We start from the raw sequence: 26,108 nt of genomic DNA on the forward strand, positions 1-26,108 counted from the left end.
AAGAAGAACCTATTTCTGGAAGGGCTGTCCTGTAGATAAACCAAAAAGAGCTGGAGTCGCTTTCGCAATCAGAAATGACTTAACCCAGTAGACTCGCAGAGAGCCCCAGAGGAGTCTCTGAAAGAATAATGACACTGCGAATCACCACATCTCATAATCATAACATCACCGTCTATGCACCGACAATGACCTACCCAGACGAGGAAAAGGAGGCCTTTTACTCTCAGCCGAAAGACACCATAGGCAAACGTCCCTGCAGCGGATAAGCTAGTTCTCCTTGGTGACTTCAATGCTAGAGTGGGCCCTGTTCTCGGAAAGTTTGGAAAGGGAAATCTCAATTCAAATGGAGAACTGCTGCTCTGTTTGTGCACGGAATTTGAACTGGCAATTACGAACACTTACTTCCAACATTCGGATAACCATTACTACTCCTGGGAACATCCCAGGTCAAAGAGACGCCATCTCCTGGACTATGTTATCACAAGAAGGAAGGACTTCAAGAACACAAGAGCTATGCGAGGACCAGATTACCAAACAGACCACTACCTAATCAAGACTTCCTTCAAGTTCTTCATAAAACCAGTGTACAGCAGGGCGACAATGAAGCGCAAGAGGCTAAACACATCAAAGCTCAGAGATAGAAAATGGCAAGATAGACTACAACTTGCAATTAACTCAGTATTAGAACAAACCACCGATGATTCTGATTCACCAGAACAAATGCTAAGCAAGCTTGTATTCTCCGCTGCGGCAGAGGTACTTGGTTACACAAAAAAGTGGAATGTGGACTGGTTCAATGAGAATGACCAAGAGATTAGAGATGTAATAAATGAAAGAAACCAAGCATTAAAATCAAAGCTAAGCAACCCGACTATAGAGCAAACCAGAAGAAGCTGAAACAAGTGAGGGCAGAAGTCCAGAAAAAACTAAGAGAAATGGAAAACACCTGGTGGCTGAAAAAGGCTGAAGATATGCAGAGGCAAGCCGAGGGAAACAATTCTGCAGGTTTCTTCAGATCACTGAAGGACGTGTATGGCCCTAGAGCCCAGATGACTAACACCCTCTCATCAGAAGATGGAAACACCATACTGACCCAACCAAAACAGATAATTCAAAGATGGCAAGAGTATTTTGGTACCCTACTGAATGTGCAATCCAATATGGGTGAGGAGAAGCCACATAAGTCTTTCCCCAGCAGATGGACCTGAATGACACATCAACTCTTGGGGAAGTAAGAAAAGCAATTGACAAAACTAAAATGAACAAATCTCCAGAAATTGACGGCATACCACCTGAAGTATACAAGTTAGGTGGAGAACAACTCATGAGAAAACTCCAACTAATAACAAAATACTGGCAACAAGAAACGCTGCCACAAGAATTCAAAGATGTCATGATTATCCCAATCTACAAAAACAAAGGTGATCACAAAGACTGCAGCAATTACCGAGGTATAGCCTTGCTGACCATTGCCGGGAAAATAATGGCTAAAGTGGTGCAAGCACAGCTAGCCAGACTGGCGGAAAGGGTCCTAACCGAATCACAGTGTGGATTCAGACATGAAAGATGTACAATAGATACGATTTTCAGCTTACGGCAGATTCAAGAAAAAGCCATTGAACAGTATCGGGAGCTCTACATAGTCTTTGTAGACTTCCGTAAAGCATTTGATACAGTTGATCGAAAAATGTTGTGGAAAGTCCTTAAAGTGTTTGGATGCCCCGATCACTTTGTGGAAATTATCAAACAATTTCACGAAGGAACAAAAGGGAGAGTTGTAGTAGAGAATCTAGAAAGTGAACTCTTGGAAGTAAACCACGGCACCAAACAAGGGTGCGTACTGGCCCCAACACTGTTCACTATTTCTGACAGCCGTCCTAATGCTGCTCCATCAAAGCATCGAAGAAGGTGTCTTCATCCACACACGCTCTGATGGAAAACTGTTCAACCTTGCAAGACTGAAGGCCAAGACAAGGAAGGAACTGATAACAGAACTATTGTTTGCAGACGACACTGCTCTGAAAGCTCACAATCAAGCTCAGATGCAAAGGATAGTTGATACTTTCTCTCAAACAGCCAGGAAGATAGGCCTACAAATCAAAATAGGAAAGACTGAAGTGATGTATCAGCCCTCACCAGATAACGACCCGCAAGAGTCTATAATAACAATCAATGGCAAGGTGCTAAAAGTTGTTGAAAACTTCAAATACCTTGGAAGCACTCTAAGCACTGATAACCGTGCTGACAAAGAAATAAGCTGCCGAATTCAAAGTGAACGTGCCTCTTTTGGCAAGCTAGAAAAGAGGCTCTGGACAAGGGCTGGTATCCGGCTAGAGACGAAGTGCAGAGTTTACAAAACCATCGTCCTGCCAGCCCAGCTGTACTCAGCGGAGACCTACACTCTGTATAGAGAACACGTAAGGAGATTGGAAGCCGTCCAACAGAGACACCCGAGAAGGATCATGAAGATCAAATGGAGTGACTTTATACCAAACACGGAAGTTCTCAGGAGAGTAAACCTAAATAGTGTGGAAGCTATCCTTGCTACTATGCAACTACGATGGACCGGGCACATTACTAGAATGGAAGAAAACCGAATTCCAAAGATGATCTTCTACGGGGAACTGGAAAATGGAACCTGCAAGGTAGGAGGTCAGAAGCTTCGCTACAAAGATGTAACAAAGCGGCACCATCAATGTCGAGAGTTGGCGGAACAGTCTCCACAAAGGAAAGAAAGAAATAGAGAGAAAGATTGGAGAAGCCTCAGAGCTGAGACACTATAGACGACAACCCTGGCACCCACATATGCAGTGCCTGTGACCAGATGTTTCACACAGAAAGAGGACTATGTCAACACCAAAGGATAAAGCACTGAGGCCTCGACTAGTCATCGTCAAGACTGACGGACTGCATGATGATGAATATGCACATAGGTAACATATAAAATATGATCCATCTTAATATTAACAAGGTTAATGTTTAAAAAAACAAAACCTATCTTACCTCTTTGGAAAACATGTTCCATAACAGTTGGTACAAAAGGTGTTTAGCATCAAACAGAGTGACAAATACTCTAGCCAGCTCATCCTGAAATAGAAAATACAAAATTAATGAGAGTTAAAATATATTGTAAAAGAAAATGATAATAAAATATCCTATATTTTCCACGAGTTTTTATGTGGCTATGTATTTTGACAAAGTGCAACTATTCATCTCACAGTAACTCAAAAAATAAGATGATCGTCACACTGATGCTTTTTCAGTACAATGCTTATTATTTTACTATAAATTTCATATTTCTATCCATTTAACTTTTCTCAGAAACTACTTGGCTGATCTGGCTGAAATTTTACATAGACTTTTGTTATAAGGTATAATGAATTAAATATTATGGTATCCATTCAATGCACAGTTAGGGATTAGTATTTCGTACATAAATTAACCCAAATTTAATCATATTAAACTATCAGTTTGGCATAAAGGATTTGTTCTTAGTAAACAGGCTATAACTTTTTGTCCATTTCTCATGGCAAAAAGTCTAGTTCATTATGTTTTAGAAATTTAAATAATTATTTGAAAACATTTTATTCTATGCGAGTAAATATCAATAAAATCTAACATTCAGTCCATTGCCAAGTTTGCTATCAAATGATATACAGAAATTTTCTAGTTTCACATGGATATTTCTTAAGTTTTATATCTAAAACAAATCTACACGTTATTTAATGAAAGTTTGAAAATAGTTGTGTTTCTGAATTTTTTAGATGAGGACAAATGGTTCATTTGATTTGGATTATTAAGACTACTGTTCTCATTTTGACTTATTTTCACATTTCAGTCGATGTAATCTCCAACCTTCAAGTGTACTGTGTCTGACTCAGGGAAACTTTCTGCCAAACTCCAGAATCTGCACAGAATTTCAAACTGAGGTGACATGCCCTCATTCCATCAGCCATGATTGGCCTTAGAAGTCCTAAGTAATTCGCAATTGTATTTTAAATTTCACTAACCAAAACATTGTAAAAATAACATTTCGGATGAGAACAATAGTCCTAATAATCTAAATATGTATAGATATGTTGTATTTAGCATTATAAAAGTCATATTTGTTTCATTTAAACAGCTTGTCTAGTAGCACAAATGGTTAATACGTATTTTGTATATTAGAACAGGCCTTATTCATACACATATTTTATAATTCAAATATAAATTTCCATTTAAAATATAAATTAAAAAAAAAACAAAAAAAAAACAACGAAGTTCTATTAAAAGAATAATAGTACAAAGCTATAAATACTTAATTTTGTTAATCACTTTGAATACAGGGAACAAAACTCTTTATGAATTCATCAAAAATCCTTTATTATTCATTAGAGTAAACAATTGTTTCAACCTATAATTAAGTTTAAAGTTCACCATATATTTGCTTTTTTCCCCCCTATAATTAGGTCATCATCAGTACTCACTAAAAACAAAAATAGCAAGCTCTACAGGGAAAAACTTTGTGGCATTCTATCCTTTCAAATTTACAGTCCGTATATATATATATATATATATATTTTTAATATCCACACGTTTCCTCTTAAGACTCATCAGTGCAGCTAGATATAACCGTACAACTGGTTGCATCAACTCCCAGACTAGTCATTTTACCACTACCAAGACAGCTGTAGAACAAAAAGGAAACTATTCTCCATTCAATTAACAATAAGCTTCCCAAAAACGTTCAGCATTACCTATAGATATCTTACACACTACACATGAATCAGATTTAGAACAGGACAATTTATTTAGTTAAATAAAAAATGATTACAATTTCCATTAAAAATAAGCATTTCACCCCGTCTGATTTTGGATGATGGATCAAGTGTCATTCTTTTAAACATTCTTAGCTAAATTCTTTCACCACAATACCATATTCACTCTATGGATTTAAACCAACTTAAAAGAACCCCAATGGTTTATATTTACAAATGCAGACATGAATGCAAAGTGACTACCTACCATTTGTGTCCTTGATATGACGCTGGCCAGTGCCATAGCAATGGGCAGATCTCCTTTGTCTCCAATCATGGTGACCAATTCCACCAATCGCTCAAACCTATCAGCTAATGCTGTCTCCGCAAGTGTCTCAAACTCTGTTCCTTGTTGTAAAATTTTTGTCAAAACTTCCATGAAAGCTGCTCGAGTTTGAGGATCTTTGTGGTATCCCAAAGCTGCAAAAGATTTTAAGATCACCCATCAAACAAACTCTTATTGAATACGCAAACATGTAATAATCAAACAAAACTGCATCATTTCATTGAATCGGTTGAATCTATGAATGCAGAGAAATTCATGAAAAAAAAAAATTCATAGTAAAGCATAAATTTTAGGAAATAACAAAGAAAGTAAAATAAACAGTACCAATGGAATGCATGAGGCCACTCTCTATGTTAGCATTGAGCAGGTTAGACATGGCTTGGACAGTGCAATGTCGGAGAGCACTGAGGTTAGACATGCTCCGTTTGCGGTTTGGATCCATCGCCTTGTCCTGCTCTTCTTCTGAACAATCATTCAGCAAATTCATAAATAAAGTTAAATACCTAAAAAAAAGACAAAAATCATGTTTTAATCACTTTATTCATTATTATATACAAATATAAAATCGGGAATGTGAGTTGCCAATGGCAATAACAACTAAAATTGAATTTCCCAACTTAGGAGCCACGACACCCTAACAGTCACCCCCCCCATAATCAACCTCCATTATGCACATGAAATTTACTATAAAATGATCCCTACTTTCCAGGTTTTTCTAGCTTTTTACAGCAGTTAACAAAAATTTTTTTTTGTTATAGGAGATAAATTCTGTATAATTTTTTGGGTGAGCATACTCAAAAGTAAAAAAAATTAAATTAAATTTCCTTAAATCTACCATTTGTCAAAATGACAAGTCCAACTTATCAACTTTTCTTAAACATAACTAACCCTAAGTTTGAGTAGCAAGCCCCCAAACAAAAGCAGTCAAACCACATAAAATTTAAGTGGAAATTGCATTTTCTAAATTGGAAGTAACACATCTATATTTGCCATTCAAAGTGTTATGAAAATATTTGTTCTTGTCAGAATTCCTGCTATATTAAAAAATAATAAATCTGTATGATGTATGTACCCATGAAAAATAAAAATCACACATTCCACAAATGTAAATTGATCAAGTACTTTTATTTTTATAAAGAAAATCATTTTTAATGAGAATTTGGAAGCATTACCACAAAAATCTCAAGTTTTAATCAAGTTATTTCCCTTCTTTCCCAAGATTTTTTGTTGAAAATGGCAGACGAGCGTCATCACATCTCAGATACCAATAAAATTTTATTTTCTTGGTTAAAAATAACACTACTTGATCAATTTATCTAATTTTTGGAATCTGAGATCTTTTTTTTGTCACGAGTACAAACATCATACATATTTTTCTTTATAGGAAATTCTGAATAAGAACCAAAACAACTATTTATATTTGCTATTCTAAGTGTTGCAAAAAGTATAGCTTTACAATTTAGCATTAAAATCTTTTAAGAGAACTTATTTTATTTATTTTTCACTACGTTTCATACTAGGTTAGACATTTTGTAAATGCCTTCCAACTTTCCCTGTGCGTTGTTATTTTGATTGCGGTTGTCATGGATTGATTTTCTTTGGACCATCAACATCAACGTGGAAGCATTTTGAATGACTGATGGCAGGCGATGTGACTATACCAGTTGAGATGTCATTGTGCAACATACTTTTTCACGGAAATTGGTAAAGTGATGCTGGTAATTTTCTCCATCCTATGTGCTGCAGCAATGTCGTTCATCATGTTTCACAGCCATACAAGAGTGCAGATCGGACATGTGTATTGTATGCTGCCACTCTCTTATACAATGTGATGCTTATGTTTGATAAAATTGTTGACAGTCATCTTGAAAATTCTCCATATAGCAGATATAAATTGTCTTAAGTCAGTTTGTGCACGGGAATCAATTGTGTCAATTAAGTAGGTGAATTTATTGACTCAACGCCTAACTTTTCTTGCCATGAGAGGCAAATTTAAACAAATATTGCAAATAAAATCAACTGCATCCACAACACACAGCATCAGTTAGGTTGGTGCACCTTTTGCGACATCACTTATTGCATGTTTTGCATTTGATAGAGTTGAAACCAGTTTCATGCTTACGGATGTTGCATGAATATTTGCCTCATGGAACATGTATTGACTCTTTATCATCAGATATCTTTATCATTAACTCTCAAGTCGCATTCCAAGCATTGACTTCTACTTGTTAAATGCTGAGTGCACTGATAACAATACTATCCGCATAGAGAACATCACAGTACTATTTCTGCAGCTTGTTAAAGATGATCATAAACAATAGTCTCAGTATTGATCCTTGGTGTACTTATTATTTCTAGGGGTTCAGAAAGCATATCAACAAAGGTCACAACCATGATCGATTTACGGTAGAGGTTAGAAATCGTTTACTAATTGCTTGAGAAAAAGTTTTTGCCCGAAGGTTCAAACGATAGGCTTTTTTTGGCAACTTGTCAAAGGTCTTTTTCATTTTAATGAAGGTGTGAAAAAGCTGCTTTTTTGATGTTTTGATGCTTGAAAAAAGCTGCACTTTTGTTTGTCTATTTCAATCAAGGAGAAAGATTCGATTCTAGAGTACTCTTTCATAGCTCTTCAAAGCCATTCTCAAGGAATTTGAATAATAAATGAAAAGAAATGCTCACTTTAAGAACAGTTGGGACTTGGCTTCCATTAGATCTCCACGATCACTCTCTTCTGGTTGCAGAGGTAGACCAGCTAACAAAGCAGCAACAGCTTCCATACTTGCTTGATCCAAATCTCTATGGAAAAGAAAAAAAAAACAATGCTTATAAAACATTTAGGTTCTTATTTGGAATTCGAACAAAAAAGAATCAATACAAAAAATACAGACAAGTCTTTATGATGTATGTACCTGTTACAGAATGAATATGTCATATTCCAAAAATCACAAATTAATAAAATAGTTTTTTTTTTTTTGTTTTTAACTGAGAAAAATCTTTTTATTACGAAGCAAGGTGCTATTTTTGGATCTGCCATTGTTTATAAACAGGAGGACTACCTATTGAGATCAAAATTAACCTTGTAATGAATACAATTTACTTTTAAAATCACTAAGAATCATAAAAAATAATTTTAAGGAAAAAAACACTACTTGATGAGATCATGTGATTTTTGGACTATGACATCTTTGTTCCGTGACGAGTACATAAGATTTTTCTATATTTTTTAAAAATTAGATTGATGTCAAATTCTAAATAAGAACCAAAATTTATAATTGTAACTTTACTATGACGAAATGTATATTTATAAAACATCAATCAACTTATCAAAATTATTGTATAATTTTTTTAAATATAAGCATTTGAAGTTGTAAAAAAAAAGCAAAAAAAAAAAAGCTCCATTTTCTCTATAAATTCTTGAACAATGTATCTTCAATTGTGTTAAAACAAAAACTATTCATGATAAATTTGAAATATATATTTGTGAATATGACATCATTTAAACATCTTATGGAAATCTAATCAAACTTATTTAATTTGTAATTGATTCCACCTCATCTTTTAAATTAAAGTGTTTATTACTTTATAGTTCACAGACACAGAGAAAAGAAATTAAAACAAGTCAAACTTTAAGAATACTAAAATTTAATACTTTTAAAACAGAATCTTGGGTTTCTGACTTCAAGGTCAATTTTTTTTGTTTTTCATAGATCCACTTTTTATGGTACTTACAGCAAAAATACTGAACACACAAACATACACATACGTAGATGTGTGTGTGTCCAGAATTTTTGTTTTAATCATCTCTAATTCTCCAATTATCATGTTTATATGTTTGTATTTCATACTTAAAACGTCAACAGCCGATGAAAATTCTGATAATTTGTTTAAATTGCGTAATAAACCAGGACAAAACTGAAATAAAACCAATTTTCCTCCTCTCTTGAAGCTTGCATTTACGAACATCCGTGAGCTTAGAACTAATTTAGCTGATATTGAAGCATTTCTCCTAACAAACACCCCGGATATCTTAGCACTAAGTGAGACTAACCTACACTCCTCTATCCCCTCTAACTACTTTAACATGCCCAGATATCTCCCACTCTGCCGTAAGGAATGACAGATATATGCACGGGTTTGGAGTCTATATTCGTAACACCCTCCCCTTGACTAGAGAAACAAAACTAGAATCAGACGATCAAGCCTTTATGTGCTTTAGACTTAATATGCAACACAACATTAGTTACTTTTATTTTCTCTACCATTCTCCCTCGACCCAGGACTGTACCCTAATAAACAAAATCTCTGACAGCATAGATACAGCACTTTCCCTCGACACTAGCGCACAAGTTCATGTATTTGGTGACTTCAATGTCCACCACAGCAACTGGCTTGGATTTTCTACTTACACAGACGCAGCTGGTACCACAACACATAGCTTCTCTATATCTCACTCCCTATCTCAGACGGTTACGTTTCTGACACGTTTCCCAGATCAGCAAGATCAACATGCCTAACTTCTAGATCTATTTCTGACAACAGTTCCCGATAATTGTGTAACGAATGCCCACAGCTCACTCGGGAATGCCGATCATGCAGTGATAATGGTTGAAATCGCCCTAAACTCTAGAGCCAAAACCGAAGAGCCAGTGCTCAAAACAGCAAGATATTATAAAAAAGCTGACTGGGAAGCCATCATGGATCTCCTCAGAGATGCCCCATGGCGAAATATCTTTTCACTTCCTGCTGAACAGTGCGCCAAGGAGACCACTGAATGGTTCAAAACAGCAATTGAAGCACATGTTCCCATGCGGAAATTTTATAGCAAGTCCCACTCTCCCCAATGGTTTACTTCTACTTGTGCAGCTGCCATTGCACAAAGGCAGCATGCATACTGCAGATTTAACCGACATAAGTTCAGTTCAAACAGACAGAGGTATATAGAAGCCAGAAGTAACTGTAAGAAAGGAATAGCGACAGCTAAGAGAGAATTTACTGAAACCACCAAAAAACGCATCAAAGCACAGAAACTAGGAACCCGTGACTTCTGGAAAATCTACAACAGTGTAGTAAATAATAGGCAATCAACTATTCCCCCACTATCCAACAATCATGAGCTTGTTTGCTCAGCAACCGAGAAGGCTAACATGCTTGCCAATCGGTTTGCTTCCAACTCCACACTGGACCCTGCTAACGACCCCCTGCCTGACTTTCCTTTGCGGAAAGACGCCACACTAGACAATTTGAAAATCACCCCATCTCAGGTGTATGCTATCATAAAAAATCTTGACACTTCAAAAGCATGTGGACCTGATCTCATCCCAGCTGTGCTATTAAAAAAATGCTCCGCCGAAGTAGCTCCAGTTCTCTCCAAACTTTACAACAAATGCCTTAATGAATCTTGCTTTTCTGCCTGCTGGAAAACTGCTTCTGTGGTACGAGTTTTCAAGAATTCTGGCGAAAGAATTGACGCAGTAAATTACCGCCCCATTAGCCTCCTCCCATTTTTTGCTAAAATATTTGAGTCCATAATTAACCAAGTTCTAGTCCATCACCTTACAGATGCTAAACTTTTGACTGACCAACAATATGGATTTAGGCAGGCCCGTTCCACCGCAGACATCCTAACTGTAATCTCTGAATGTATATACCATTCACTGGATAAAGCAGGGGAAGGTAGATCAGTAGCTCTAGATATATCTAAGGCTTTTGACAGGGTATGGCACAAAGGTCTCCTCAGGAAAATCAGATCATACGGTATCACTGGAAAAATACTTAACATAATTAAATCCTTCTTAGATAAGAGAAAAATCCAGATTGTCCTTGACGGTCGTACATCTAAACAATATTATATAAATGCGGGAGTGCCTCAGGGGTCTATCCTTGGACCTCTATTATTCCTAATATTCATAAATGACCTCCCTGACAAAATTGCAACTGAGATGGGTATATATGCTGATGACACCACATTCTATAACAGACACGACAGGAAAACAAATGAACACATATCTAAAGAAATGTAGAAACACTAGAGGATGACCTTCGATCTGTAGTGGAATGGGGACAAAAATGGATGGTCACATTCAATGCTGCCAAGACTAAACTTGTTTCCTTCAATAATTACAAAAAACCTTCTCTACGCCAATAGCAATGGCCAAAGACTCTTTATCTGAGAGTACATTTTTCAAACTGCTTGGCCTAACGTTCACAGGAAACATGAGTTGGAACAATTACATTGAGAGTATTGCCCAGACCACTGCGAGGAAGGTGGGTTCTCTCTACCGTGCTAGAAAGCTACTAACACCCGAAAGTATCCTGTACCTCTATAAGGCCACCATTCGCCCATGTATGGAGTATTGTCGTCATATTTGGGCTGGTGCATCTGCTACTAGTCTCTCGCTCCCGGACAAGGTCCAAAAGAGAATCGCTAACCTAATGGGTCCTGGACTGTCATCTAAGCTTCAGCCTCTGTCCCATCGACGAAATGTTGCATCCCTCTGCCTGTTCCACAAGTACTTTAACAGTGAATGCTCCGACGAACTACAAGCACTTGTACCCCCTCGAAGTAAATACTCCCGACAGACCCAACAAGCGGCTAAATCCCACCCTTTCACAGTAGAGATCTCTAGATGTAAGAGAGCCTTTTACTCCAGTAGTTTATTCCCCAGAACCGCAAGACTTTGAAACTCCCTTCTGGGACCCTGCTTCCCCAACTGTACTGACATGCAGAAGTTCAAGTGTAATGTGAGCGACATCTTGCTGCCCAACTCCCCACATAGTACCCCTGTAGTTTATGTCCCTGATAGTAGCCCCCTACTTCAAAGTGGCAATGTGCCTTGTTTGGGGTGAAAATATTATTAAAAAAAAATACATCCCTTGATTAGAGTACAGTCCTGCATCAAGAGAGAATGGTAAACAAAATGTAAGTAATTAATGCTAAGTTGCAGGGTTAGTCCAAGGCACATGAAATTTGAATTCTCTGGTAAATAGTCAAGTCTGTGCATGTGTCTGTCCAAGTCCTTAAGGCAAAATGGGATATGTTAAAGTGGTTAGAAAGGATGAAGAAGGGCAAATTAATTTTACTTAGTGGTAAGATATCTGAGAAGTTTGCTAGAAGAAATGATTCTACATTGTCTATGTTAGTTCTAAGCTAATGGATATTAGTGAATGTGAGCCTCAAGGGAGGAAGCAAATTGGTTTTGTTTGAGTCTGTATCGGGTTTGATAGTATTTTTTGTTTGAGCTGTCATTTTATTTAATAGTTTCAGTTTTAAGATAAGAGAGGTTGGACAAAGTGGATGCGTATGATACGAAACATGCGCATACAAGTAGACCATTAGTCAACTTTTCATCTACAGGATTGTGGCCTCAGGAAAACCTACCAGAAATGAGTGCAGGGTCCCTTTCTATGCGTGACATGGCACTACAACCATTTCGATATTATTCAACTGATAGAGCAGTTGCTCTTAGTGCTACTCAATAGTTAGGGCTCCTGTATTGTCAGTCAGAAAAAAACAACCAGACAAACCAGTACCCTAAAACCTACTCGACAAGAGTGGTCCAGACTATTTCTGTGAACATATATAGCAAGCAAGCACCTTCAAGATGCTCAGTTTTAGAGGAAAGGAATAAGACAAAATGGGGAGCGGTGTTCATTTCTCTCGTCATGAAACAAGGCTAAGTATTTGGTGTCTCTGCTGAGTGCCTATGACTCCACCTCTGCACCTGGCTAAACAAAAACATGTGAAAGCCGTACAATAGGCAGAGTCTATCTACACCTTAAGCAGTTTAGGTTTGCAAGCTGGATAATTTGTTTGAATTAGGTTGTCGGCTAGAATGAAGGAGGCATCCTTCCTACATTGGTTTGGTGCCATGATGTTCAAAGTCAGTAGCACAGATTTAACATTAGTGTTCCTTCTAGATAGATAACATGAGATTGACAGATCCATCAACACCGAGAGGGGTAGCCCCACACCTGGGTTCTAAATCAAATATTTCTGCACTTCCACTTAGTAGTTAGGATTGAGTTAGTACTTAAATAATAAGTATCTACTTAATAAAGTTTCAATGCTCCACAAAAAAATTCAAAGTTGACAATACATTCCACTTTCATTGTAAGTGAAAAATGTTTTTATGCCCCATGCTCTATAGAGCATAGGGCGTAAAAACTGAATTAGTACCTATTACTTAGATTTAAAAGAGGAATAAAATATGGTTTAAAAGATTGTTAATAAACACATTAGTAAAACAAGAGGATAAAGGATTAAAGTCCGACTTAAAATAAGAATTTAAAATTTTAGTTTTTGATTGCTAACGAGATTCATGATTTCTAACGAGATTCATGATTTCTAACGAAATTCATGATTTCTAACGAGATTCATGATTTCTAACGAGATTCATGATTTCTAACGAGATTCATGATTGCTATTGAGATTCATGATTGCTATTGAGATTCATGATTGCTAACAAGATTCATGATTGCTAACAAGATTCATGATTGCTAACAAGATTCATGATTGCTAACGAGATTCATGATTGCTAACGAGATTCATGATTGCTAACAAGATTCATGATTTCTAACGAGATTCATGATTTCTAACGAGATTCATGATTGCTAACAAGATTCCTTGTGGCAAAAAAAAAATGGCTACGCTTTACAATGAATACTGAGAGATACTAGTGATTCAATCTAATTAAAGGATGATGAGGACTTCATGCAAAAAAGGGGGTGGTAATTTATTTGTTAAAAGAAAACAATGCTAAGGATGAGTGCTCAGGTATTTTAATCATTTTGGGAATACCTTAAAAGACACACGAGTCTGACAATTCTCAGGTCAATAGAGTGCAAAAAGAAAAAGATTAGACATTTTTTTTCCTTAAACAAGTTTGATAGAATATAAAATAAAGTGAAAACACATTTAAATAAGATTTAAAATGGGATTAGAATTGTAAGTTTTAGTTTTCATGTAAACAGACAATATTACTTAGCTCAGAGTCTTAATAACCATTATCGGGATTTATTCATGCCAAAAACTGGCTACGATTTACTCGCATTTATATAAATTTCTGCATGTTAGTACCGTCAGGGAAACTGAAAGCAAATTCTTAAGGCAAACAGTCCAAAGAAAAAAAATCAGCTACTGCTATTATAAAAGTGTACTTTTTAAATATTTCAAAGCGTCTGGATTTATAAAATAACTCACCGAGACATAACACAGATGTCACCTTGGATATTAACTTGATGAGAGTTTCCCATGATCCAATCAGTCAGATATTCAACGAGTTTGTTACGGAATTTCATTTCCTGACGAAAAGTCAGTTCATCTCGTCTTGACATCATCTATTTGAAAAATTAAACCATCAGTAAAATTTATAGTCTTTGTATATGGAACCATTTACTTATTTTTTTTTTATTTTTATAAAAAAAAATACTATAAGATTTAAGGACCTGATTTTAAAACAAACTACCTTCGATTATATATAAAAAAATGTTTGTATGACAGTTAAGAAAAAGTTGTATTCTGCATAAATATCGATTTTTAAGGTTTATTTGTATGGAAATAAAATTTAAAAAAATGGATGAATTTTTCATTTTAGACTCACAGTCGTTTCTTCCTAAGAGGATTCTTATCTAATAAAATCGATTTAAAATTTCATTTTACATTATTTTCCTAAAACATTTTGTGCTACCATATGCTTATTGAAATATATTTAAGTCGAAGTACTTTTAAAATATATATCTGTTTACGTTCATAATCTGTAAAAGGCACTAAATATATAATGTAAATGTACCTACAATGTACTGACTGGATTGATCCAATAGGTCATTGATCATCTAATAAAAAATCTTAAGAATGTGAAAAAATATTCAGTAATAGCAAATTATAATGATTACCAAAAAAAATTTGAAGACTAAACCATTAAGAATTGTTTCCAAAATAAAGTCAAAAAGAACTTTAAATGTATGGAAATAACATGTGAGATAAAAATTAATTTTTCATATTTTTTTTCTTATAAATAGAAAATTTTATAACAGACATTTTCTGTAATGAAAAACAGATTTGAGCTTATTTTCTTAGTTTCCTTTCACCATATTTCATTATCTTTGCTTTATTAGATCTTGTTTACATCTTTCATCTTGTCTCCACATCTTGATACATACAGATGTTGCATCATCCTTTGTTTCTTTTCATGTGTAATCATTTTTGTACCATTGTGTGCTCAAACTGATATCCTATTATTGCCCTAAATATGAATTTGCAGTTAACAGGTTTATCAAAACCCTGGTGAAGTATTCTTTTGATGCGAACCAAAGTTAAAAATTGCCATCTTTGTTTATTTTTACCAACTTTCCTCCATATCGAGAGGGGGTGGTGATGATGCTGCAACATTTGCAAAGTTATTTCAAAATGTTCTGTGGGGGAAAGCACTATAATTGTAATTGAAAAGATTTCATTATCTTTTGTGAGTAAAATCATGATCATTGTGATAGAAGTTACTTTGAAAATGGACACTGCTGGCTAACTGGGTTGATAGTGCTTTCATAAACTGAAGACAAGTTTGGCAAACTATGCTTTTACTGTAGTCATAACGTGAAATAATAGGAGGAAGCAGAGACACTAAATAAGCAATTTGACACTTAAGTAAATAAAATCTAATTTTCTTGAAAACAAGTTTTTTTAATGAGTTCTAATTGCTTTAGTGATATAAAAGTGAAGTCTGTATTTTGATGAATTTACAATTGTAGACATAGAAATAAGCCATGAATTATAAGATTTAAAATAGGATTTAAAAAGTTAAACTGCATTCTGTGCACATTGTCTTACAAATTATCCTCTCCGAAAAGATGAATTCTGTTTTAAAAAACTGAAAACAAAAAACAAACATTTCAAATAAACTTGTAAATGAAATCTTTAATAAATTTCAAGTTTCTTTTCATTCGGACTTTTATTTTAATAATGCATTTTATGTTTTAATAAAAAACAAAATAGAAAAAAAAAAAAAAACAGTACTTAAATATATATATATATATATATATATATATATATAATAGCCGAAATAAACAAAAGAATTAACATTTCATCAGATAGACCTCAAAAATGTTCTTAAAAATGAATTCTTTTTATCATTTCTGAATTCATCCAAATAATTCTAAATATCTAAAAGTAATAGTATGAAACATTTTTATATTTTGTTTCTGAATTTTTGAGATGAGGACTGATACCTTCTTCAGGTGTATCTTGTTGAACTCAAGAATCCGCACAGAATTTTGAACAGAACCTTTTAATCCATAGGGGTAGCATGCTCTTGTTTTGTCAGCTATGACTGGATAAAAGTTCTAAGTAATTTGCAATTGTATTTTAAGTTGTCGCCTGCACTAAAGATTGAACTTTCAACCCCCTAGAAGTTTAACTTTTACCAAGTACTCTACCCACTAGGCCACAAATCCATGCAAATTCCCAAAGTTTGACACGATGCATCTGCCGGTCGGAGGTTACATCAACTAAAATGTGAAAGTAATACCCAAGATGAGAACAGTAGTTCAAAGAATCCAAATAACATCAATAATCAATTCTCATCTATAAAAAAAATCCAGAAACGCAATTCAAAAATGGTCTATACTATTTTCATTTAACTAAATCATTTGTTCCAAAAAACATTACTCTATTAGAAAACAAAATACTAGTTCAAGGTCAAAAACTTGTCAACAATAAGTGTTACATAGAATAGAGTCTGACCTAAAATACAATAATTCTTCCCTCTTTGTCAGAAAGATCACTTATTGAAGTATTGAAAGACAAAATAAGGGAAGTGACAGTTACAAGGCTGTGGAAAGTAAACCCAAGATCCACATTAATAAGAGCACTACTATAAACTTATACAAACAGTGCATTACAAACTTATAAATTATATATTTCCTATATTAAAATTTCATAGTGTTCATAAAATTATCATGAAAAAATATTTTTTAAATTTGTTTATACAAAAAAAAAAAAAAAAAAAACTGACAAAAATTCTAATGATTTATCTTCATTTAGTAAAAATAAAATTAGAAATTTAACTTACGGCTTCCACAAGCTGGCACAGTTTGATCTTGATTTGTATAGCATGGACACTCGAGTCTAAATGACGGACATATCTATAGAAAGAAAAAAGTTATATTACTTGAGTTATACAATGCTTTTTGGAAATAAGGGTTTTAAATTTTATTTAACGGCTCAATGCATATTTGTACATTTGAAGACAGAATTTCATACAAATTTAGAAAAATAACCTAATAAATATTGAGAATAAAATAAGACGCTTTTTTCATTATTAGAGTGAAATTCAAAATATTAAATTTCAAGTAAAACCAATAGTATCTACTTTGCCATGTCACAGTAATGCGAATATCCAAAAATTACAAAAAAATAAGATGTAAATTAATTATTAATGAATATAGTTTTTGAAGACAATAGTGAAAATTGAATTCTGTTAAAAGAAACCAGAGATTTTGACTTGTTGTAAGGGACGTAAATACTTTCGTAAGTACTAGGCCAATCTAGCAAAACTCAATTTCCACCAACTGTCTTTGAAAATTTTTTCAATAATAATTTTTGGATATGTTCATTACTGCGTCCTAACAATTAAGTAAATATTATTGGTTTTACTTGAAATTCAATATTTTGATTTGCAGATTTCATTCTAATAACGAAGAAGCACCAATAAGATTTAGCAATAGTATATATGAATGCCTCTCGTCTTGGGGAGGCTTTTTTATGTTTTGACAAGCTTGACCTTTACTCCTGACCTGAAATGGAACACGTATATCAAATCCATTACCAAGGAAAAATGGTGGGATCCTTCTACTGTTCCAGTAGATATCTCACTCCTGATGCAATTCTCTACCTATATAAAAACCAGGTACAGCCAACGATAGAGTGCTGTTGCAACATCTGGGCAAGAGCTGCTAGAAGCAGCTTATCCTATCTTGACAGTTTAAAATAGACTTTGTAGCTTAGTGGGGGATGCCCTTTTCTCTTCCCTGCAACATTTTTTCCACAGAAGAGACGTTGTGAGCCTGTCTCTGCTTTATTGTTATTTTCATGGCAGGTGCTCATCTGAGCTTCAATCTATGGTCCCCCACTCGCCAAACTTCCACGAAAAACACTCGTCTAGCCAAAAATACTATCAATAATTTCTCACACTCTTTATCTGTACCTAAACCTAAATGTAGATTCCACGAACAAAGCTTTTCTTAGAACTGCATGCCTATGGAACTCTCTTCCGATTGCCTGCTTCCCAGCTGACTGCAATCTGATCGTCTTCAAGTCCAACATAAACAAGTTCTTGACGAACTGTCCCCTCTAAACAATCCAATTTACAAAATTCCCACTACTTATGTTTACTATGCTATAATCTAATGTATACCCATTAACCTTTATCCTCGAGTGGCCCCCGGGCCTTGATAAGTGGTGATTCCTGTATATATTTTCCTAAAAGTTGTCTGTCAATGTGTATTTTTTTTTTAAATTTATTTGTTGAACTTAGAAATAACTTCCCTTTGCATAAAGCAATACTTTTCTGTAAAGAATAGATTTATCTTGATTACTGGTAGCATGGTAAAAAATATGTAAAAGAAAATACACATACTGTCAGTGGCAACTGATCACATTTGGATGTGACCAGGTACGTTTAGTCAGATTGATGAACCATAGACAATGAAACAACCGTATGAAGATGATCATATTTGTTATAAATAGACTATCCCTGTCAATCCATATTTAAAAAGTTTTCAAAAGATATTACAAGGAATATTTACCTCACAATGGATAACATCATAGATTCAATGCTTGTCACACCAAGGTACTCGCATGGCTGGTCAGATTTCATCTCTAAAATGTTCTTCATGATAAATATAATGTTCTCAATAAATTGAGTATTTAATTCTGTGACCTCCACCTGCAAAATGAAAATAGGGATTTTTTTTTTTTTTTAATTAAATTCTATATTTTATCTGGTAAATTTCTTTTTATTCACAAAAGGTTCAAAACATTAAAATGTACAATCTGATTTTATTTATTTATTTATTTTTTTTTTTTTTAGAATTTTCTAAATCTTGCTTTTCAATTTTCAAAACTGGTTTATATTGTATTGTTTATTCAATATAATTTTCAATTTCTTTGGGTAAATATGGGTCTCAATTTAGTACAGGAATTTTGTATATGCTAGCAGACATGTATATAAATTATTTGCTAATTTAATAAATGCATAACACAAGTATATAATATTTAGAATTTGATTTAATTATAAAAACAAAAAATACAGAAGTCTTTATGATGTAAGTACTTGCCATGAAAGATATATTCCAAAAATCGTGTGAATTGATGAACTAAGAAAATGAAAATTTATGATTTTTATATATGCAAAAGTTTTAATTATTTTGAATAGTAACAAAATCTCAGTAGTCGAATTGAGTTGTTGCTGTTGAATTTTAACACATTTTACAATAACATGATGGCTCCTGGCTGGCTTCCATTTTGCTTATAAAATTTGATTTTCTTAGTTAAAAATAAATATTTGATGAATTTACATGAATTTTGGAACATGACATCGTTATTCTGTGGCAGGTACAGACATCAAACTTGTCTGCATTTTTGTTTTTTAAAATCAAATAAGAATCATAAAACAGTCATTAAAACATAAAAAATTATTTGGATACTATGATTCTACAATAGAAACTTCATAGCAAAATACAAAAACAAGGAATTACAATTTTAATCTTTTCATTATATTTTTATATGCAATGAAAGATTGTTGCATACTATGTGCACCTTCAATATTTTTATCTGATCACCAATCTCTGTCTATTTTAATCATTCGTAGCAGAAAGATGAAGAGGTAACTGGAAGAACATGAGCATACTGAATATTCACAATTTAGATTCATTTATCCTGCAAATCAATATGGCAGCCCAGATGGTTTTTTTTTTTTTTTTTTTACACAGTGATCACCACTTATCAAGGCCCGGAAGCCACTCAGGGATAAGGGTTATTGTAAGTACATTATGTTAGTGTGGAGATTTGATGAAGTGTTTACTTAAGGGGGTGGTTCATCAGGAATTTGTTAACATTGGACTTGAAGACATCCAAGTTGTAGTCTGGTTAATTGCAGATATTCCTATGAACTTTCCATTAAAATCTCACCTTGAGACTGACCTTGAAGATAGCCTCTTGATGTATAACAATGCCTAAAAACAATCCTCTTAAACAGATTAACTGAATTATTCCATATATACCTTCTCTCCTAAACCATTAACTTATTCATCTAAATCGGAATTTTCAATATTTCTCAACTGCCTATTACTAAATGGATTTTCTTGGTAACACATTTATGTAAATGGTATACAAATAAATGCTAATAAAGCAAATGTCTCAGAATGAAGATTGTTATATATTTCAATATAATCTTTGCTCACGCATTTACTCCAAGTGAATATGGATTTCATAAAATAAACATAAAAATATCAATTCAAAACTAAGTTAGAGATACAATGTTTTCATTTTATTATTATTTTTAATTGGACAATGTAAATCTAATTTACAAATGAAATTTAAATTCAAAACTCACAACTTGTAAAACAAAAATAAAAATCTCAAATATAATAATGTACTAACCTGCCCTGAAGAATCAAAAGATGACCGCTCTACACTAATCTTGATTTGATCAAAAAGGTTTGGATAGAGGGCAGGATTTAATTCATGACCCAACAATTCTTTCACATGTTTCTGTATATGAGCGCCAAACTTCTCATGCTGGCAAACCAGGAATTTGAGCAGATTTTCAATAAAACTGAAAAGCAAAAATTAAATTTTTTAAACATTCATAACTTTATTTTATGGTGATTTCCAGAATCACCTATTAATTTTTTAAGAGTAGTTTTTCAAATGTAATTTATTAATTGTAATTTCTTCTATATAATTAGAACATTTTTATATTACTTTTTTGTAATATATGCTATCAGAAATTGTCTGAATATAACATCTTGAAATTTACTCAAGGAATGGTTAAAAATATAGTATTATAGAACTAAATTTATTTTATGCACAAAAAATTCAAGAAATAACCTAAACGTGTTTTAGTTTAGTAATACTGCCAAGTTCTTTATAGTCTTCAACCATTACATGAATCACCAAGTGGCCCCATTGAAGTGTAGTTGGCATTGGCATATTATTTCACTGTTAAATATTAATTAGTTTAACATCAAAATAAAATCAAGAAAGGATTGGAAATATCATATTTGGAAAGTGGTTTGTAGCATATCAATCCTTTTAGGGATTATTTTATAAAACAACTAGCTGAAGCAGACAATATTTGCCTATCAATTATTTGTCTCCCCCCCCCTATTACTTTTAGAGAAGTTTAAAAAAAATTAATATTTAATGTTTTTGTTTTGTTTAGTTTTCATAATTAATGCAACAATAATGTGTTTTATCAATAAAAATGTCATGGGGATTTACCAAATTTTTTAAAAGAACAAAAAAATAAATGAATAGTTAACCTTTTTAAAACTAACAATTTGTTTTTTCTTTGGTTAATGAATTTTGCAATCTCTAAATTTCTAAGATTAACACCTTAGAATTATAATAAATTTATTTTTATAGATTTTTAAGTACACAAAAAAAAATCGTCTTTTTTAAAAAAGAACTGAAGTTTATATGTTGATTTTTTTTTTTTTTTTTTTTTTTAAATCAGAATATATTTTCAATCATTATACAACATAAATGGGATCATGTCAAACTCTGAAATTATAGATTCCAAAGTTTTTAATTTTATAAACTGGTTATGCAGTGATAAAATATATTTAAATATCATTTTAATTCATACAGATTTCGTATTTATTATTATAGACCAAATTCTCTTATATTGTACTTAATATTCAAAAGTTTAAAAACGACTTGGGTATAATCAGCTAGAATAAAAACCAAAACATATAGCTCTCCAGCAATATTCGGTACAATAAACCGAAGGACATGGATATAAAAAATTTAAAAATTAACACAGTTAAACATAAATGTATTTTTGCGCTTGCATAGAGGATACAAAGTGAGTCTACTTATGCCTACCTAGTTACAATTTTTTTTTTGATTTTGACCACAACAGCTATTTTTATCAGCTAAAATAAAATGCCCTATATATCAAGTTTCAAATCTGTAGATGAAAAATTTTGGTAGAGCGTTTATAATATATACAGATAAATGTTTATGAATTCATTAATAACTTACTGTGTTACCAGACAACACTGAGTATCTGTAGAAGAATTTTGCATCAGACTACTCTTACGAGAAGTACCACATCCTGGCATAGAAGGGGATCTATAATAAAAACAAACCAAAGAATAAATCAATTGAAATATAACATTAAAAAAATATTAGATGAATTTAGTGTCATCAATGATAAAAAACACTGAATAAAATGAAACTTGAAATGATCTAGCTAAACATGGATTCATTATCTGCAGCTTTTCTTAATGTTTTTTTTTATAAATAATTTTTAAATAAAAAAACGGAAGAAATTAGACTAAATTGTCTAATTTTCTTAGTTATTTAAAGTCAGAAAGTTTTGATTATAGTTTTAGGTTCATTTCATAGCAATATGTAATTACAACCAATTTTTTGTATCTCATTTCATAAACTTTTAATATTCGTATTATACTACAATAGTTGTTCCAAAACTAAGGCCTCCTATTTTTTTTTACCGCAAAAACCAAAACATTAAAGAGCTACGAATGACGGGGGTTGCTTTCTTATAGTCTTACACCATTAATATCTGCAACAGAGAGATGAAATTTTCAAGTCATGAATGCGTAAGTTCAATTCTCATAATGATGCAATTTGCAATCCACTCTGATCGATGTGGATGTAATAAAAAAAATAGGAAGCATTACTTTTGGAACATCTCTTGTAGTTACAAAATCTAAGAAAAAAAACATACTGTGCTAAACTCGATCGATGAGTCTTGTTCTGTAAAGCAACACTTCCTAAAGCACAGAGGAACCCAGTCATGTTGGCCCATACATTCAGTTGGTCCTGAAATTATAAAAGAAACATTTTGTTTAAGATATATAATCACAATTCTATGAGAGGTTTTATATAATAGTTTTAAAATAGAATGTTTAAATGAATCAACACATATTCGAGACTATAGTCTCTTATACTTCAGTTTGAAATAACATTTTCATTTTAGTGAACACTTACATTAAATATATGTACTCTATATTAGCTTTTTATAAATATATATATATATATATATAGATACATACATACATACTAATAAGAACTTTTGCACAGTTTTTAAAAATGAAAATGGCTAAAAAAATTTTCTTAACACAAAGACAAAAGTCCATTAACTTTTACCTCTAATTCATGATCAGATGTTCCATGATGAGTTGGTTTTCTTCGTAAACGAATCGTTTCTCCTAAACTACCTGAGCCACTTCCTTCTTCAGGTTTGCCTTTTGGGTAAATATCAAGAACCTTGGTAACATTGTCCCAAGCTTTGCAAGTATCCTCCCAAGCCTGTAATAAAATAATTAATATTAAAAGAGTAATATTTGTGATAGTCAGTGAGAGAGCAGGGATTGTAATTATTTTAAATTTATAAACTTTATAAATTATTTTCTATACACATTGTGAAATAAGTAGATTTTCTAATTTCAAAAGAATTGATGCATTCATAAAAAACTTAAATGCAGTCATTTTTTTTTTTTAAATTTAACTCTTTGGTTCCTATTTAGAATTTAAATGAATTAAAAAAAAAAAAAAAAAAAAAAAATCTTTAAAATGTATGTACTCGTCAGGGAACGAAAATGTCATTTGAAAAATTATGTAAATCGACTTGAGTTATTTTTTTTTATAAAAAAAATCATTTTTTTACTATTTTTAGCCATTTTAATAGAAAATTTTATTCATTACAAGGCTAATTTTGATCCTGTTGTTCAAATTAAGTTGTCGACTCTTATTTATAAAAGATAGCAGATCAAAAAAACAGTATCTCGCTTCATAATAAAATTTGATTTTCTTAGTTAAAAAAAAAAAGATCAATCTTCACTCTACAGATTTATCTGTATTTTTTTTTAAATTCATATTTTTAACACTCCCTTTCATCATTTCCTGTTTATTACCAGTTGAAGATAAAGAAAAAAATATAAAAATTGGAACAGTCTATTGTAAACAAAACGTAAAATCATTAGGCAGTAATACTATTTAACACATAATGGGAGAAGAAAACAACAGCAAACAAAAAAGGACACTTTTTGTCTGTTTTTTTATATATTTAACTGATTTAAGAAACTCGCTTTTTTCTCATTTAAACAATTTAATCCAAGCTCAATAGATGACCCAACAGTTCATATTTGGTACTTCTTTATATTGGCAAACTTTTAAACCAACATATTTTAGGTGAAAATATTATGTACTTACATGTCATGCCGAAACTAGCATAAATTCCAAAATTTTATAAAAATGATCCAGTAGCACACAGCCAGATATATTTTTACAAAAAAATAAGCCAATTATTTTCAGAAATGTGTTGATTTAAAAATGGTAGTCACTTAATTCCAATTTAAGTCAAAGATTATCTTCCTTGTTTCTTACACTGACTTAGTTTTACATTCAATAAAACTCGATAATTTGATGAACTATTTTTACTTGTAATTATTTTTCTGAGTCATTTTTCGTAATTTTTGGAATTTATACTAATTCCACCAGGATACGTAAGTATGTAATGTTTTCACCTGAAATGTGTTGGTGTGAAAAGATCACCAATATAAATAAGAACTGCATATTTTTCTAAGAAAAAAAAATAAAGATTATCTTTTGTCTTTCTAAATGTTTTTTTTTTTTTAAAGACATAAGTATTGTTTCCAACTCCTTACCTGTGTATTTCCGGGTGTTGGATGATCAATTTTCCGTAATAGTCCCATAATTTTCTTTTGCAATAAAGCTCTTCCTGAAAGCAAAAAAAAAAAAGAAAAAAAATATTTGTATAGTTTTAACATTTACTATTGTTATATCTTCATTAGCAGTCATATTCTTTTAGTGTTAAGTGTATACATATGACTGACAAAATGTGTAAGATTACTTAGGTATGAATAACAGAATATGACTTCAGGTTCATTGATTGGCTGGTCCAAGGCAGATTGTTAAATTTAATTGTATGCTATGAAAGATTTCAAGTTGAAACTTTTAAAAGTTATGACTTATTAGGATATTGAAAATCATCATGAATGATCATTTTAGATAGATACATTTAGACCCCTTCTGTCCCTATGTTGTCCATAGTTAAGTAAATAAAACATTTAAATTATTTTCACCTTCATGTATGAATATGTTCCACGTGATCCTTAAACCCTTGAGTACTCAGGTGACAAGTATAAATCTATTTACTGCTTGAAAAATACGAGACATTCCAAAAGTAATGTCTTCTATTTTTTATTCCATCCAAATGGATCAGAGGGAATTGCCAATTTCATTGCTATGATGGCTGAACTTATGCATTCATGACCTGATTGCAGATATTGATGGAGTAAGACTCGAAGAAAGCAACCACTGTCATGGGCGTCAGAAGCAGATATGCGCCACCAAATTCCTCCATGCAAAAAAAAAAAAAAAAAAAAAAAATGAACAGATCAACATTCACCAGACCTTTTTGAACGCTTACAAAGCTGATGCAGTCAATGTCAGCATAGTTAGATGGGTTGTCGATTTCAGAGTAATGACAGAGATGAGAGTGACAAAACACTCCAGACTTTTATGACCAAGCCGGACAAAAGCGCATTGAAAATGGTGATGACTATGTAGAAAAATTCTGGAGCACTAAAGATAGCTCATTTTAATGGTACCACTCCAGTCTTCATAATTTTTCAACATTTTAGTTTTTGCATAAAAAATAGGATGCCTTACTTTTAGAATGACATTCGTAGTTAAAAATCATAATTTTTCTACTTACTACAGTTTACATTCCTAAATAACATACAATAATATTTGGTTT

General features: G+C 32.6%; 1 protein-coding gene across 25 annotated transcripts in view; it reads right to left on the reverse strand.

Annotated features, from left to right (window-relative positions):
* Positions 1-26,108, reverse strand: part of LOC145277800 (neurofibromin-like) — a 345,586-nt gene that overhangs the window by 173,468 nt on the left and 146,010 nt on the right. For all 25 annotated transcript variants that reach the window (XR_013868231.1, XR_013868216.1, XR_013868230.1 and 22 more), the window contains exons 19-30: positions 24,994-25,067; positions 23,474-23,635; positions 23,052-23,146; positions 22,343-22,432; positions 20,735-20,909; positions 18,880-19,019; positions 17,145-17,217; positions 14,282-14,418; positions 7,762-7,878; positions 5,407-5,585; positions 5,005-5,216; positions 3,004-3,087 (exon numbers count right to left, since the gene is read on the reverse strand). Coding sequence is in view for 21 of the 25 variants with exons in the window: in XM_080129724.1 (XP_079985850.1) it covers positions 3,004-3,087; positions 5,005-5,216; positions 5,407-5,585; positions 7,762-7,878; positions 14,282-14,418; positions 17,145-17,217; positions 18,880-19,019; positions 20,735-20,909; positions 22,343-22,432; positions 23,052-23,146; positions 23,474-23,635; positions 24,994-25,067 (1,538 nt within the window). In the remaining 4 variants the exon portion in view is untranslated. The remainder of the gene's footprint in view (positions 1-3,003; positions 3,088-5,004; positions 5,217-5,406; positions 5,586-7,761; positions 7,879-14,281; positions 14,419-17,144; positions 17,218-18,879; positions 19,020-20,734; positions 20,910-22,342; positions 22,433-23,051; positions 23,147-23,473; positions 23,636-24,993; positions 25,068-26,108) is intronic.

The sequence above is a fragment of the Euprymna scolopes genome, chromosome 1 (assembly GCF_053919585.1).
Source record: "Euprymna scolopes isolate OS-2025 chromosome 1, ASM5391958v1, whole genome shotgun sequence".
In the NCBI taxonomy this organism is placed as follows: domain Eukaryota; kingdom Metazoa; phylum Mollusca; class Cephalopoda; order Sepiida; family Sepiolidae; genus Euprymna; species Euprymna scolopes.